At 31.3% G+C, this 18,107-nt stretch overlaps 1 protein-coding gene and 1 pseudogene across 1 annotated transcript; both read left to right on the top strand.

Annotated features, from left to right (window-relative positions):
* Positions 1 to 504: 504 nt before the first annotated feature.
* Positions 505 to 1,594, top strand: LOC143631579 (putative glucan endo-1,3-beta-glucosidase GVI; annotated as a pseudogene).
* Positions 1,595 to 12,808: 11,214 nt separating this feature from the next.
* Positions 12,809 to 17,849, top strand: LOC143631602 (uncharacterized). Its single transcript, XM_077100314.1, has 4 exons — positions 12,809 to 13,814; positions 14,033 to 15,692; positions 17,483 to 17,540; positions 17,631 to 17,849. Exons 1-4 carry the CDS (start codon positions 12,809 to 12,811, stop codon positions 17,847 to 17,849), a joined length of 2,943 nt encoding a protein of 980 aa, XP_076956429.1.
* The last annotated feature ends 258 nt before the right edge of the window (positions 17,850 to 18,107 follow it).

Here is an 18,107-nt window from a genome sequence, read left to right as displayed (position 1 = left end):
CGTTAGTAAAGAATAATCCACCAGAGTCGTGCATCTAATTGCATGGCAGCATGAGGCAGATCATCATCCGGTTCAATATGACGATTCCAACACCGGCTCTTCGGATGTTGAAGATTATGATTTTTATTCTTTACATGAATTTCTTATTTTAATTTATGTTCAATGGTATTTTTAATAATTTCTAAATGATGTAATTTTTATTTTACAATGATTTTTTATTTTTCAAAAAATACTATTGTTAGTTTAGTTTAATTTGTTTACAATTTTAACTATTTAAAATGGAAAGATGTGGAAAGATTACCGTTTCCATGTTTGAAAGATGGATTTGGACAATTTAATGAAAATCTAATGCTAATGTGGATAACAGAATGGATGAAAAATGGATTAGCCTAACCCATTAGGATGCGATAACAACACCCCAGATGAGACCCTTATAAATCCATCTCATGCATATGATCATCTATATATATCGATAACATAACAGTATTCTCTCCAAGTAAAACCATGGCTTTAGTTAGTCTTTCCTCAGTCACCATCTTGTGTCTTCTTCTAATTCATCGAAGTTTTCTTGCTGGTACATAATATAATCTTAAATTTGATCTTCTAATAATACTATGCATGCTTTTCAATTTTTATTAGTCAACTTGTTTGATTGTCTTTTCTTTTAATTCTCAGATGCTGGTGGCATTGGATTGAACTATGGATTAATCGGAAACAACCTCCCACCTCCACCTCACGTCATCTCACTCGTGAAGTCACGAAACATAGGACTAATTCGTCTCTTTGAGCCGAATCATGATGTTCTTGGCGCGCTACAAAACTCGGGGGAAAACGTGATAATCGGAACACTCAACGCCCGAACGATATAAACTTCGCTAAAAACTGGGTGCAAACCAATGTTATCCCTTATGCACCAAGCGTCTATATCCGTGCCATATCCATCGGTAATGAAGTAAACCCCGGTGACCTAAATGTAATGCTTTTGGCTCTGAAGAATCTTGACGAGGCCGTAAAGGCCACCGGGTTTAAAATCCCGGTGACTACAACCATCGGGACTTGCTAGGAAGTTCATACCCTCCTTCGCAAGGAGACTTTTCATGAGATGCGAAACCAGTGATGCAAGAAGTCGCTAGTTTCTTGGCTGGTAACGGGTACCCTATTATGGTCACAGCGTACCCTTATTTTGCGTACGCTAGTGACCCTAGTATATACCGTTACAGTATGCATTGATAAACTCAACCGAAGTTGTTGTGAGAGATGGAAATTTAGAGTATGCGAATCTTTTTGACGCGATGGTTGATGGGGTTTATGCAGCGCTAGAGAAGGTGAATGGGGGTTCGGTGGAGGTAATAATTTGCGAGAGTGGGTGCCGTGTGCCGGGAATGGGGAGATTGCGGTTAGAACTTTGGCTCAATCGTATAATCAAAACCTTGTGAGGCATGTATTGAGTTCGGGTACACCGAAGAAACCTGGAAACAAAGTGGAAACTTATATCTTTGCTATTTTTAATGAGAACCAAAAGTCAACAGGAGTAGAGCAGAACTTTGGGTTGTATTACCCTGATATGACCGAAGTGTATCATATTGATTTTTAATTAGCTGACTTATAAAGAATGTAATTACAGTTTATGTTTAATGAAAATATAGGTTCTTACTTCTCGTGTCAATTTAGCACTTTTAGTCTTTAATCTTTCTATGTTTCATCTATTTGCGGCTTAATACTTTATGAGCATTTTCAATACACACAAAAATAATATAATGTTCTATTTTAAATTTATACTTTTGTATGCTTAATTTTTGGAATTATTCATGTTTTATCCGATTTTGTATACACCCGTTCGACTTTTGAACCGGTAAGTCTATATGTTGATGACTGATTGCTTATGAAAATATTGGTTAAATTTGCAATATTTACAAAGTTAATGGAGTAAGAATATACGACTAGATGTGTGTGTCTATATCTATACAATTAAATAAATAAAGCTTTCCTCTAGCCACGTGTCATTCATTTAGCCCACCCTCACTCATCCATTCCCGCCTATGTCCACAATCCATTTAGAAACCATTAACCCGGCCCGATTCTAATTGTTACCACCAGATCTTTCAAACAAACCCTAATTCATCCTTCATGTCCTCCTCACTGGTGTAATCAGGCTGTAGAATGCCTTCATCTCCGTTCGTCTCCTCTCCTGTGTTGCAGCCGCACCCACACCCGCCACCGCCATCGCCAACCCCGTTTTCTCACCGGATTCCACTTCTCCGGTGTTGCAGCACCCGCCACCGCCACCGCCACCGCACCAGCCACCGCCACCGCCGGTATGCTATAGTTTTTGCTTTCTGATTTGATTCGTTGTTCTTTAACTATTAATTTAAACCTTAAATCGATTTGATTATGTATTTAGGCATTAATCGATTCCACTTCTCCGGTGTTGCAGCAGCATGTTCGGACCGCCAGTATGCTATGGTTTTTTCTTTCTGATTTGATTAATTGTTCTTTAACTATTAATATAAACCCTAAATCGATTTATTTATGTATTTAGGCATTAATCGATTCCACTTCTCCGGTGTTGCAGCAGCACGTTCAGACCGCCGGTATGTTATAGTTGTTGCTTTATCATTTTATTCGGTCTTCGTTAATTATTTATATAAACACTAAATTGATTTCATTATGTATTTAGGCATTAATCAACCCCGTTTTCTCACCGGATTCCACTTCTCCGGTGTTGCAGCACCCGCCACCGCCACCGCCACCGCACCAGTCACCGCCACCGCCTGTATGCTATAGTTTTTGCTTTCTGATTTGATTCGTTGTTCTTTAACTATTAATATAAACCTTAAATCGATTTGATTATGTATTTAGGCATTAATCGATTCCACTTCTCCGGTGTTGCAGCAGCATGTTCGGACCGCCAGTATGCTATAGTTTTTGCTTTATGATTTGATTCGTTGTTCTTTAACTATTAATATAAACCCTAAATCGATTTGATTATGTATTTAGGCATTAATCGATTCCACTTCTCCGGTGTTGCAGCAGCACGTTCAGACCGCCGGTATGTTATAGTTGTTGCTTTCTCATTTGATTCGGTCTTCGTTAATTATTTATATAAACACTAAATTGATTTCATTATGTATTTAGGCATTAATCAATTCCACTTCTCCGGTGTTGCAGCAGGATGTTCGGAGCGCCGGTATGTTATAGTTGCTTTCTCATTTGATTTGGTGTACGTTAATTATTTATAGAAACACTAAATCGACTTCATTATGTACTTAGGCATTAATTGATTAATAAGCGTCATCTTCGGTGTTCGTTAGTTATTTATATAATTAAGTTAGATCAAGTTATATTACTCTGTCATCAACTCGATTACATTCGCTGTTCGTTAAATTTATTTTTTATAAACACTAAACTGATTTCATTATGTATTTAGGCATTAATCGATTCCACTTCTCCGGTGTTGCAGCAGCATGTTCGGACCGCCGGTATGCTATAGTTTTTGCTTTCTGATTTGATTCGTTGTTCTATAACTATTAATATAAACCCTAAATCGATTTGATTATGTATTTAGGCATTAATCGATTCCACTTCTCCGGTGTTGCAGCAGCATGTTCAGACCGCCGGTATGTTATAGTTGTTGCTTTCTCATTTGATTCGGTCTTCGTTAACTATTAATATAAACCCTAAATCGATTTGATTATGTATTTAGGCATTCATCGATTCCACTTCTCCGGTGTTGCAGCAGCATGTTCGGACAGCTGGTATGTTATAGTTGCTTTCTCATTTGACTTGGTGTTCGTTAATTATTTATATAAACACTAAATCGACTTCATTATGTACTTAGGCATTAATTTATTAATAAGCGTCATCTTCGGTGTTCGTTAGTTATTTATATAATTAAGTTAGATCAAGTTATATTACTCTGTCATCAACTCGATTACATTCGCTGTTCGTTAAATTTATTTTATTTAAACACTAAACTGATTTCATTATGTATTTAGGCATTAATCGATTCCACTTCTCCGGTGTTGCAGCAGCATGTTCGGACCGCCGGTATGTTATAGTTGCTTTCTCATTTGATTTGGTGTTCATTAATTATTTATACAAACACTAAATCGACTTCATTATGTACTTAGGCATTAATTGATTAATAAGCGTCATCTTCGGTGTTTGTTAGTTATTATTAATTGATTAATAAGCGTCATCTTCGGTGTTTGTTAGTTATTTATATAATTAAGTTAGATCAAGTTATATTACTCTGTCATCAACTCGATTACATTCGCTGTTCGTTAAATTTATTTTATATAAACACTAAACTGATTTCATTATGTATTTAGGCATTAGTCGATTCCACTTCTCCGGTGTTACAGCAGCATGTTCGGACCGCCGGTATGTTATAGTTGCTTTCTCATTTGATTTGGTGTTCGTTAATTATTTATACAAACACTAAATCGACTTCATTATGTACTTAGGCATTAATTGATTAATAAGCGTCATCTTCGGTGTTTGTTAGTTATTCATATAATTAAGTTAGATCAAGTTATATTACTCTGTCATCAACTCGATTACATTCGCTGTTCGTTAAATTTATTTTATATAAACACTAAACTGATTTCATTATGTATTTAGGCATTAATCGATTCCACTTCTCCGGTGTTACAGCAGCATGTTCGGACCGCCGGTATGTTATAGTTGCTTTCTCATTTGATTTGGTGTTCGTTAATTATTTATACAAACACTAAATCGATTTCATTATGTACTTAGGCATTAATTGATTAATAAGCGTCATCTTCGGTGTTCGTTAGTTATTTATATAATTAAGTTAGATCAAGTTATATTACTCTGTCATCAACTTGAATACATTCGTTGTTCGTTAAATTTATTTTATATATACAATTTGTTAACTTGATTGATTTATGCTCAATCAAATTACTATGTTAAGTCTGGACTTTTAAAAAGAGAATCGTTTTTTGTAACATGAGATACGAAAAATTTATAAAAAAAAATAGACATTCAAATAAATTATAATACACATTTTTTTCGTAAATACATTAAATTTATATTAATCATGACGAAAATTGAATACTTATGCAGCTTAAAATTCGGACTAATATACGCTCATTCAATAATTCTTTAATTAGGTAAATTTATATTAAATATATAATTTTTTAGGTTGACTGATTTATGCTCAATCCATTATCTATGTTAACTTTTGACTTATATAAATATATATTTACCCCAATTTATAATTGCTTTAATTAAGGTCAAAATTTACTAACGTAAATCATGGGCACTGATTAATTTATAACTTTTAAATTTAATGTATTTTTGTTAACATAAAAGGAATAACTAAATAAAATCATGTGACAGAATAATTTTGATACCTTACGTAAGCATATATGAAAACGTTTAACTAACTAATTTCAACTTTAAATAACATATATATGTAAACTGTTTGGCATATATATGAAAATATTCTGTTTGACTATGCTTTGTATTTAACACATTTCTAATACTTTTAATTACGGAAAATAATAACTAACGAAAATCAAGGCCCCAGATTGGTTATTAACTTTTATATTTCTTCTATTTTTGTTAACATAAAAATAATATGTTTGCCATATATATCAAATTATTCTGTTTGCATTTGCTATATATTCTTTAATAACAATCCACCCTCATCACCATCGAAGTCGATCTAACTGCCATGGTAATTCAATTGTTCTCTCCCTTTAATTTATATAGTTTGTTATATCTTATTACTTACGAAATACAACACCTTTTTTTAACAATGTCTCTAATACACAGAAACATGGAGCCAAAAAATTTGATAATATACGCCCATTCAATAATTCTTTAATTAGGTAAATTTATTTTAATTATATACTTTTTTAGGTTGACTGGTTTATGCTCAATCCATTATCTATGTTAACTTTTGACTTATATAAATATATATTTACCCCAATTTATAATTGTTTTAATTAAGGACAAAATTTACTAACGTAAATCATGGGCATAGATTGATTTTTAACTTTTAAATTTAATCTATTTTTGTTAACATAAAAGAATATGTTTGTCATATTAAATAATTTTGTTACCTAACGTAAGCCTATATGGAAAAGTTTACCTAACTAATTTCAACTTTAAATAGCATATATATGTAAACTGTTTGCCCTTGCTTTATATTCTTTAATAAACAAAGTGTTCCACAAAGCTTTTCTCTACACAGAGTGTTCCACAAAGCTCTTCTCTACCGGGTGTGATATTTTATCATAGTACTACACCAAAGTTCGTCATTCAAGTAACTAATTCATTACTCTTTTATTTTTATTTAGTAAAATGTTATATTTCATAATAAATACTTTATACATTAAATAAGTTAGGCATTCATGTTGGTTGTTCTACCGTTGGTATTGCCACCGCAACTGCTCCTCTTGATTCCGGTTGTAATCTTGGTTGCTCTTATTTTCTTGGCTTTTACACCAAACAAGGGCACACCATAGACCATTATAACACTACGTTATGCTTCAAAAACAACTATATTCAGTTGTCGTATATATGCATATAATTATTTGTTAGGCATTTAGAGTTGTGATAACTTTTCATCATTGTAAGTGGTTAATGACGTGAGTCTATTCGGACGAATAATCCTATAATTATGCAATTTCACATAACAAATTTAATATGTTACAAGACAAATTAGAATTTTATTATATTTTTTCTAATTGATACATGTTAATAATAATATTCTCCGGTGTTGCAGCAGCATGTTCGGACCGCCGGTATGTTATAGTTGCTTTCTCATTCGATTTGGTGTTCGTTAATTATTTATATAAACACTAAATCGACTTCACTATGTGCTTAGGCATTAATTGATTAATAAGCGTCATCTTAGGTGTTCGTTAGTTATTTATATAATTAAGTTAGATCAAGTTATATTACTCTGTCATCAACTTGAATACATTCGTTGTTCGTTAAATTTATTTTATATATACAATTTGTTAACTTGATTGATTTATGCTCAATCAAATTACTATGTTAAGTCTGGACTTTTAAAAAGAGAATCTTTTTTTGTAACATGAGATACGAAAAATTTATAAAAAAAATAAAAATTCAAATAAATTATAATACACATTTTTTTTCGTAAATACATTAAATTTATATTAATCATGACGAAAATTGAATACTTATGCAGCTTAAAATTCGGACTAATATACGCTCATTCAATAATTCTTTAATTAGGTAAATTTATATTAAATATATAATTTTTTAGGTTGACTGATTTATGCTCAATCCATTATCTATGTTAACTTTTGACTTATATAAATATATATTTACCCCAATTTATAATTGCTTTAATTAAGGTCAAAATTTACTAACGTAAATCATGGGCACTAATTAATTTATAACTTTTAAATTTAATTTATTTTTGTTAACATAAAAGGAATAACTAAATAAAATCATGTGACAGAATAATTTTGATACCTTACGTAAGCCTATATGAAAACGTTTAACTAACTAATTTCAACTTTAAATAACATATATATGTAAACTGTTTGGCATATATATGAAAATATTCTGTTTGACTATGCTTTGTATTTAACACATTTCTAATACTTTTAATTACGGAAAATAATAACTAACGAAAATCAAGGCCCCAGATTGGTTATTAACTTTTATATTTCTTCTATTTTTGTTAACATAAAAATAATATGTTTGCCATATATATCAAATTATTCTGTTTGCATTTGCTATATATTCTTTAATAACAATCCACCCTCATCACCATCGAAGTCGATCTAACTGCCATGGTAATTCAATTGTTCTCTCCCTTTAATTTATATAGTTTATTATATCTTATTACTTACGAAATACAACACCTTTTTTTAACAATGTCTCTAATACACAGAAACATGGAGCCAAAAAATTTGATAATATACGCCCATTCAATAATTCTTTAATTAGGTAAATTTATTTTAAATATATACTTTTTTAGGTTGACTGGTTTATGCTCAATCCATTATCTATGTTAACTTTTGACTTATATAAATATATATTTACCCCAATTTATAATTGTTTTAATTAAGGACAAAATTTACTAACGTAAATCATGGGCATAGATTGATTTTTAACTTTTAAATTTAATCTATTTTTGTTAACATAAAAGAATATGTTTGTCATATTAAATAATTTTGTTACCTAACGTAAGCCTATATGGAAAAGTTTACCTAACTAATTTCAACTTTAAATAGCATATATATGTAAACTGTTTGCCCTTGCTTTATATTCTTTAATAAACAAAGTGTTCCACAAAGCTTTTCTCTACACAAGTGTTCCACAAAGCTCTTCTCTACCGGGTGTGATATTTTATCATAGTACTACACCAAAGTTCGTCATTCAAGTAACTAATTCATTACTCTTTTATTTTTATTTAGTAAAATGTTATATTTCATAATAAATACTTTATACATTAAATAAGTTAGGCATTCATGTTGGTTGTTCTACCGTTGGTATTGCCACCGCAACTGCTCCTCTTGATTCCGGTTGTAATCTTGGTTGCCCTTATTTTCTTGGCTTTTACACCAATCAAGGGCACACCATAGACCATTATAACACTACGTTATGCTTCAAAAACAACTATATTCAGTTGTCGTATATATGCATATAATTATTTGTTAGGCATTTAGAGTTGTGATAACTTTTCATCGTTGTAAGTGGTTAATGATGTGAGTCTATTCGGACGAATAATCCTATAAATATATGCAATTTCACATAACAAATATAATATGTTACAAGACAAATTAGAATTTTATTATATTTTTTCTTATTGATACATGTTAATAATAATATTCTATTTCTTTTCTTTGATCATATATCTGATATCTAAAAATAAAAGTTATAAAACAAACACGCATTCCTACATATCTCGTGTGCGTAGTGTTTTTGCACAAATAACACTCTAGACCTAAATTAGAAGAGGAAATATTTAAGTCTTCATGTCACTAAAATACCCATATGTTACCTATATAAAAAAGGCTTTTTTATTGATTTTATGCTTCCGTATGATTGCATGCATATGCTATAACAAAACAAAGATTAATTAACAATAATAAGAATTAAATAAATACCTTTTTTAGTGGCATTTATTAACCAATACCATCTAAACTGTTAAAAATATAGTACTAATAAATCCTTTTTCGATTTTATAACTTTTAAGGTTTTGTATTCTAATTAAGCTCAATCGTGTAATACAAACGGTGGAATCCCATCACCTCTAAATATAAAGTCTTTGACTGCATACTGTTGACTTTAATTATATTTGCACCTTATAGATATACAAGGACATGGCTAAAAGGAAAACCCCTCAAATTTCATCTTCCTCTAAAGCGTCACACACCGGCGATTCTTCAAATGGTAAGATTTCCATTTTGTATTATATAACCCTTACAACAACTTTTTATCTTTTTTTTTCTTTTCTTTTGTAGGGGACATGCAAAGAACTACTTTATCTGACATTTCTAATGGTAAATAAATTTATTTGTTACTTATGTTAAACTTAACTCATCATCTAATAATATGTTTATTTTATTTTTTTTATTTTTTACAGCTTATGTAAACAACGTTCGTTTTGCAAATGCTTCAGAGGCGGTAAAATTCAGGAAAGTAGATCTACATATCAATAAATCCAATATTGTTCAAGTAAATAATTCCTTGCTCCCACTGCTATAAGTTTCAATCCGTCTAAACTGGGAATGTGTTTAGTTTTTAGCATCGATTTTTTTCAAGTCATTTATACACGTTTTACCTTTAAAAGAATATACAATCTGTCCTTAACTACAATATATTTAAAACACAAATACAAGTTTAATTTTTAATATATATATATATATACATATATATATATATATATATATAACATAATTATTATAGTTTCGTATTAGATATAAAACTTTTGTACTTTGTAATATCTACAAACTATTTTCCTTGTCTTTACGTCATTTGCATGAATTTCAAGTTTTCAACTGTAAATGCTCAATGAAATTGTATATATAATTTTAAAACACGAAGTCATATTACAAAAACATTTTAATTTATCGATATTATAAAATCAATAGATAACATTAAATTGTTGTTTTTTACTTTGTAAATCTATTTCTTATACTTCTATTTGCACTCTATTATACAAGGAAATGTCTAAAAGCAACACCCCTGAAAGTGCATCATCCTCTAAAGCGCCTGTCAACGGTCATGCTTCAAATTGTAAGTTTTCAATTTGTATTATATTACGTTCATTTTTGTAATTCAGAAAATTTAAATTTGTCCGTGTAGAACAACATTTCTACAATTATTTTCTTTATGTAGAGGACATGCAAAGAACCGCTATATCTTCAGCCGACGTTCGTAAGTTAAATGCTTCAGAGGCCAGGAAATCAAGAAAGCTACTTCTAGATAGCAGGAGATCTAATATTGCTCCTAACACCCAAAAGTCTAATAAACCTTTTTCGTCATCAATAAATTCTACATCAATTACACAGAGCAAAGAAAATGTGACACCAAATACAATGATTACAAATCAAAGCAGTTTTCAAACTTTTCATGAAAATACAAAGAATCCAACTTTATTAGGTGATATCAATAGTGGTAAGATACCCGTTTACTGGTTATTTTTCATAATTCAAACATAAACGATAATATCAATTATTATCAACTTGCTCATGTTACCATATTTTAAATCTTAATTTTTCCCCAGGGGCATCTACTTCCAAAAACAACAGGTCTACCTCATTATGTGATACTCGTCGAGTTTATATTTCTTCACCTATCATGGCATCCAGCAATTGTGCATCTACTTCTTTAACAAAGTTATCATCAGGAAAGCGTAAACTAATAAGTAACTCGCGGATTACAAATCCTATACCTATGCTTGACTTGACATCAGATGAAGAAGTTGATGTCGAATTTTTGGTTAAAGACCCATTCAAAGGAATCTCAATAGGTACTTATAATACAACAATTCCAATTAATAATGCACATACATTTTTTGACCACCAGTTAATTTAACAGATTACTTGGATCATGGTGATCAGAATCTTATATGTGAATTATGCCATGCAAAATTGTGGAAAAATGAGGGTGGAATAGGAAAAAAAAAAGAAGGAAAAACAACTTATTTCCTATGTTGTGGTTACGGTAAGGTCGAGCTTCCTGAATTTAAAGATGCTCCGCCAGCTTACAAAGATCTATTTAGCAATGTTGGTCCTAAAAGCAAGTTTTTCTTAAAGAACATTAGACGCTACAATTCTATGTTCGCGTTTACATCAATGGGCGGAAAGGTTGATTCCTCCATTAATAGAGGTAACGCTCCATTCGTGTTTAGGATTAGCGGTCAGAATTATCATTCTATTGGAAGTCTTTTGCCAGAGAATGGATCAAAACCAAAGTTTTCGCAACTATACATATATGACACGGAAAATGAAGTCTCAAATAGACAATGCTTATTTAAGTATGTATTAACTCAATTAATTCACTATTTTTACACATTTGACCTTATGTCATTTTTTTAAATAATGACAAACGAATATTCTTATTCCTACCAGTAAATCAAAAAACAATCTACAAGAGGTTCCAACTTGCTAGATCTTGAGATAATAAAGGATCTACAGCGTATGTTAGATTCTCATAATGAGCTGGTGAAATCTTATAGGATGGCAAGAGATCGTTTTCAAGAAAATCCTCATGCTAACCTTAAGTTGCGTCTTATTGGAAGAAGACAACAAGATGGAAGAACATACAACTTGCCGAGTTCTTCTGAAGTTGCTGCGCTGATTGTTGGTGATATTGGTAATATTGAGCCTCGAGACATTATTGTTGAAACTAAAACGGGAAGTCTAAAGCATATAAGTGAATTGCATCCTTCATACGTTCCTCTTCAATATCCACTTTTCTATATTTACGGTGATGATTGTTACAGGGTTGACATCCCTCATAGAGATTTTAGAAGCTTACAAAAAAGTAAACGGCCAAGCTGCACCATGAGAGAATTTTTTGCGTACAGAATTCAAGATAGGCCAAATATTTTCTCATTGCCTCTGAATGGAAGAAGACTTTTTCAACAACAGTTAGTTAATATATACACAATGATTGAAACCGAAAGACTCAACTACATACGTAAAAAACAAAAGGTTCTTAGATGTGAGTCATATGAGAATATTCATAACTTAAAAAACACCAAAAACCAAGACATGTCCCGCGTTGGTCAACGTGTGATATTACCTTCATCTTTTACCGGAGGTTCTCGGTACATGATGCAAAACTACCTAGATGCCATGGCTATTTGTAGGTGGTATGGATATCCAGATTTTTTCATAACTATAACATGCAATCCTAAATGGCCTGAAGTTAAAAGATTCCTGAATAGTACCACCATTAATCCTGAAGACAGGCCTGACATCATGTGTAGATTATTTAAAGTTAAGCTTGATGCAATAATCAAAGACTTAAAAAAAGACGAAGTTCTGGGAAAGGTTCAAGCAGGTGATTTACTTTATTATTTACTTAATATAATAGTATTTGTTAAACATAGTCTTCTTTTTAGCAACTTTCAATTTATATCGAACATTAATAATATTCATTTTTTATGTAGTTGTTTATACCGTAGAGTTTAAAAGCTTGGGTTGCCTCATGCCCATATATGTTTATTCATGCATGCTGATCACAAGCTTCCTACCGTTGATCATATTGACCCGTTTATTTCGGCCGAGATCCAGACAAGAAGGAAGATCATGAATTATATTCCCTTGTGAGTGAATTCATGATGCATGGTCCTTGTGGTTATGATAACATGAACTGTTCATGCATGATTAATAGAAGGTGTTCTAAAAAGTTCCCTAAAAAGTTTACACCTCACAATTCTATTGATTCAAATGGTTATCCTATATACAGAAGAAGAGATTCTGGATGCACAGTTAAAAAGTCTGCTGTGGACTTAGACAACAGAAGTGTCGTGCCATATAATAAAACGCTTCTGAAAAGATATCAAGCACATATTAACGTTGAGTGGTGTAATCAGACTGCATCCATAAAGTATTTATTCAAATACATTAACAAAGGTCCTGACAGGGCTACAGTTGCTGTTGTAGACGCTGACAATCAAGATGATCAAGATAAAGCAAGAGATGAAATTAGAGAATATTATGATTGTCGATACCTTTCTGCGTGTGAAGCAGCATGGAGGATATTTGCATTTGAAGTACATTACAACTCGCCTTCAGTAATTAGGCTTCCTTTTCATCTCCCTGGTCAACAACAGGTTACGTACGGGCCCGATGATGATATTGATGATGTCCTTAACAAACCATCAGTTTCGTCATCAATGTTTTCAGCTTGGATGTTGTGTAACCAAATTAATGACGAAGCACGAAACCTTACTTATGTTGAATTTCCTACTAAGTTTGTTTGGAAACTTGAACAACGAAAGTGGAAACGACGAAAGAAGGGTTTTTCAATTGGAAGAATTCATCAAGTTTCTCCGTCTCTCGGTGAGGCGTATTTCTTAAGAATTCTTCTTAACAAAGTCAAAGGACCAAAATCTTTTGATGATATTCGAACGGTAGATGGACCGACATATCCTACATTTAGAGATGCTTGCTATGCACGTGGACTACTCGATGATGACATGGAATATATCGAAGCAATTAAGGAGGCGAGTGCATCCGGTTCTGGTTATTATCTTCGTGCTTTATTTGGATCAATGTTATTGTCCAGCTCTCTTTCTAGACCTGATTTTGTGTGGGAAAAAACATGGGAATATCTATCAGATGGCATTATTTACACACAATAAAGAATATTGAATATTCCAGGTACTCCAATTCGTTAGTCAGTACTAAAATATATGAACCATATTATACTTTCAAATGAAGATTAATTATAAATTTTCAATTTTTACCATCCTTAATGAATTTGGTTTTTCGTTTTTATGTTTTGTTCATATACGTACTTCATATAATATTGTTTATATTTTATTAATACAATTTTGCAGATTTATCACTTCCAGAAACTCAAATTAAGAACTTAACTTTGTGTGAGATTGAGAAGTACCTACTTCGAAATAACTCAAGCCTACGTAGATTTCAAACTATGCCGTATCCTGATCACGATTCTATAGCTTCTTTAAACAATCGTTTAATTGTTGACGAACTCTCTTATGACACAATCACTTTACAAAATGAGTCTCACAGCCTTATAAGTTCATTAACAGATGAACAACGAAAAGTGTTTGACGAAATCATGAACGCAGTTGAAGCTAACAAAGGAGGTGTATTTTTTCTTTACGGCTATGGTGGAACAGGAAAGACATTTTTGTGGAAGACTTTATCTGTGGCAATACGATCTAAAGGTCAAATTGTATTGAATGTTGCTTCAAGTGGTATTGCATCATTGCTGTTATCAGGAGGTAGAACAGCACACTCCAGATTTCATATTCCTATAAATCTTAACGAGGACTCAACTTGCAGCATAAAACCAGGAAGTGATGATGCGCATTTACTAAAGGAAACAAAATTGATTATATGGGATGAAGCCCCAATGATACATAAACATGCATTTGAAGCTCTTGATAGAACAATGACGGACGTATTAACTCCTAATACTTCTATCAATTCGGGAATCCCATTTGGAGGTAAAGTTATTGTTTTTGGTGGTGATTTTAGGCAAGTTCTTCCTGTTGTTACAAACGGAAGCAGACAACAGATTGTGAATGCATCTTTATGTTCTTCCTATATTTGGGGTAAATGCAAACTTCTTAGGTTAACAAAAAACATGCGGTTAACCATCGGAGCTCAAGCATCTGATATTGTGCAGACAAACCAGTTTGCTAAATGGCTGTTGGATATAGGCGAGGGAAATGTCGGTGGTTCAAATGATGGTGAAGCAACAATAGACATACCTCATGATCTTTTGATCAATGACTCGTATGATCCGATTCAAAGTTTAATTGATTTTGTTTATCCTTCAATTCTACAAAATATCAAAAATATTGAATTCTTTCGTGAAAGAGCAATACTTGCACCTACCAATGAAGATGTCCAAGACATTAATGATCGATTGATCTCACTTTTTCCCAGAGATGAAAAGGAGTACCTTAGCTCAGATAGTATCTGTCCAACAGAAGACTTCGTTGATCCGTTGCAAGCAAATTTATACTCGCCCGACGTGTTAAACGGTCTTAAAATTTCCGGATTGCCAAATCATAGATTGGTCTTAAAGGTGGGTGTTCCTGTTATGTTACTCCGAAACATTGACCATCAAATTGGTTTGTGTAATGATACTAGGCTGCGAGTCATATCTCTTAAAAAACATGTCGTAGTAGCTGAAATAATATCTGGAGGTAATATTGGTACTCGCACATATATTCACAGAGTAAATATGATACCTACAGATAACAAGATTCCTTTCAAGTTTCAGAGAAGACAATTTCCAATTTCAATATGTTTTGCAATGACGATTAACAAAAGCCAAGGACAGTCACTATCAAAAGTTGGTTTGTATTTAAAGCATCCGGTTTTCAGCCATGGACAGTTGTATGTGGCACTATCAAGAGTGAAGAGTAGAGACGGAGTCAAATTATTAATATTCGACGCAGATGGCAAACTTACAAATAAGACATCTAATGTTGTTTACAAAGAGATATTTCGAGATTTGTAATTTATGTTTCACTTTGTCAAATTAGATTGTAACTTACTTTCTTCCTTAGTTTCAACAATTTATCAGTTTTTGTGTCTTTTTTCACTTTACATGAATAAATCTATCATTTATGTTACCATTTATATTGTGTCCAACCATATAATATTTAAGATTAATGTGTTAGTAAATTAAACATATGCTTCTACCTTTAATATTTAATACCACATTGTTTCTTCAAATATTTCAAATGTTTTTAGAATTATAAAATAAAATTTCTTAAACCCGTGTTCTACACGGGCAACTAACCTAGTATATTATAGATAAGAGGAGGTTTATCCTAAAAATAAGTAGTTTTCTAGAAAAAATAAAAATAAATCATAGCCATTGGATCATGTTAATCAGTGGTTGAGATTTAAAATTACCAAAAATCGACATAGTTTCCTAAAATTACTCTTTCATCATTATAACCGACATAGTTTCCTAGAATTATTCTTTTACCATAGGTTTTAATGTCAAATGCCAAAAATCTATTGGTTCTTACAATTATTAGGAAACTCTTTATTTTTTTTGAACCCTTTTCTTATAGATAAATTATTGTTTTTTGGTTTATACATATTTAAAACTAGATTTTATCCCCCGTATTATGGGGGGTTGTTTTACATTATTCGTTTTTAATATTTATATATATTTTTGGATTTTAATTTTATTTATTGTAAGAAAGTTAATAATTAACATACTTGAGGTTTGATGATAAAATGGTTTAACAAATAAATGATATGTTATAATCTGGTTTAAAAGCTATCTAGGTTTGGTGATACCCATTACCCGTTTATTTTCTTTATTATAAAATTGTTTCTTAATTATAAATAATATTTTTTTTTAAATAAAATAGGATATTAATTTTTAGTATATCCCTATTTTATAAGATTTTCATATCAAATATTTTATGAGATTAATTTTTAATATAATTAGGTGTTATAACCCGTTTAAGAGCTATCTGGGTTTGGTGAGACCTTTACCTGTGAATTCAGGTCAAATGCGTGAGAAACCTTCATTTACAAATAAAGCAATCTGATGGCTTGAGAGAATGGTTGTTTAACATTTTTCGTTATTTAATATTTATTTTTTGGATTTTAAATTTCTTTATCGTAAGAAAGTTAATTATATACTTAGGGTTTGATGATAAAAGGGTTTCATAAATAAATGATATGTTATAACCCGTTTAAAAGCTATCTGGATTTGGTGACCCATGAGCCACTTATGTTTTTTACTATAAAATTGTTTATTAATTATAAATAATATCCTTTTCTTTTTAAATTGGATATTCAATTTTAGTATATCCCTATTTTATAGGATTTTCATATCAAATAATTGGTAAGATTAATTTTTAATTTAATGAGATGTTATAACTCGTTTAAGAGCTATCTGGTTTTGGTAAGACCCATACCCATGAATTTGTGTTAAATCAATGAGAGACATCCATTTAAAAATCAAGCAATCTGGTGGCTTCCATAAAAGGGGGAGCGATCACATCACGACACGTAGGATTTTAGAGTTTTCATTTATATATATTATAGATATGGAATGTTTAAAATATTTATTAATTGTTTTAATTAGATAGTTATAACTTTCAAACTTGAACTATAATGATGTCACTTGACAAAAAATAGGACAATTAGGTGCCATGTGGCACAACAATGGTTTTTATTTCTTATAATAGTAGATTTCGTAGATTTACAACATACCATATTTAATAATATATAGAATATGATTATTTTAGTTTAAAATTCATAAGAACCACGTTCAGATTCGACTCAGCTAATGAAGATGTTGTTACACTTCCTGCTGTAAACTTATCTGATAAGGTATGCAGCATACATTAATTTTGTTAGAATAACTATAAGTATATATGTAATTTATTAATTTTTTTCTAAAACTGTAAATTTCTTTCTCAGGATTGTGCTATTGTTGAGAATGACGATGCCACACCTTTGGATAAAAACACATCAAAGGCATCAACTGTTGACAACAAAAAAAAGAATGCTAAACCCGCAAAGAGGAAGCTCCAACACGTGTATGATGTTGATTCCCAACCACAACAGTCAATTTCAAAACCAAAAAGATCTCAAAATGCTGTCAAGAACGAACTCTTAACCCTTAAGAATGAGAAATAAATAGTCGTCTTATTTTTTAATAACTATGCAAATTTTTGGACTGGTTTTTATTTGATTATTTGGAGTTTCTTAAAGTAATTTTTATTTTTCGTTTCATAAACAATTTAGAATTGCATTTGACTTGAAAATTTTTCTATATATCTAGTAGAATTAAGAACTCAAATAAGAAAGATGCTCTTAAAACAAATGCATTTTAGAAGGAAGTTACTTTTAGATGTAACAAAGGAAAACTTAATTCCACCTATGTGACAAAACTAA

This window comes from Bidens hawaiensis, unplaced genomic scaffold (assembly GCF_021521415.1).
Source record: "Bidens hawaiensis isolate Kalapana, Puna unplaced genomic scaffold, B.hawaiensis_p1.1 tig00006109_1, whole genome shotgun sequence".
NCBI classification, from domain to species: Eukaryota; Viridiplantae; Streptophyta; class Magnoliopsida; order Asterales; family Asteraceae; genus Bidens; species Bidens hawaiensis.
This window is presented reverse-complemented; position numbering and strand designations above follow the sequence as displayed.

Excerpts from the sequence above, each read along its gene's own strand:
- LOC143631602 (XM_077100314.1), top strand. The coding sequence starts at position 12,809 with ATGCATGGTCCTTGTGGTTATGATAACATGAACTGTTCATGCATGATT. Across the intron at positions 13,815-14,032 it reads ATGGGAATATCTATCAGATG|ATTTATCACTTCCAGAAACT; the intron begins GCATTATTTACA and ends ACAATTTTGCAG. Across the intron at positions 15,693-17,482 it reads AAAGAGATATTTCGAGATTT|ATTCGACTCAGCTAATGAAG; the intron begins GTAATTTATGTT and ends AACCACGTTCAG.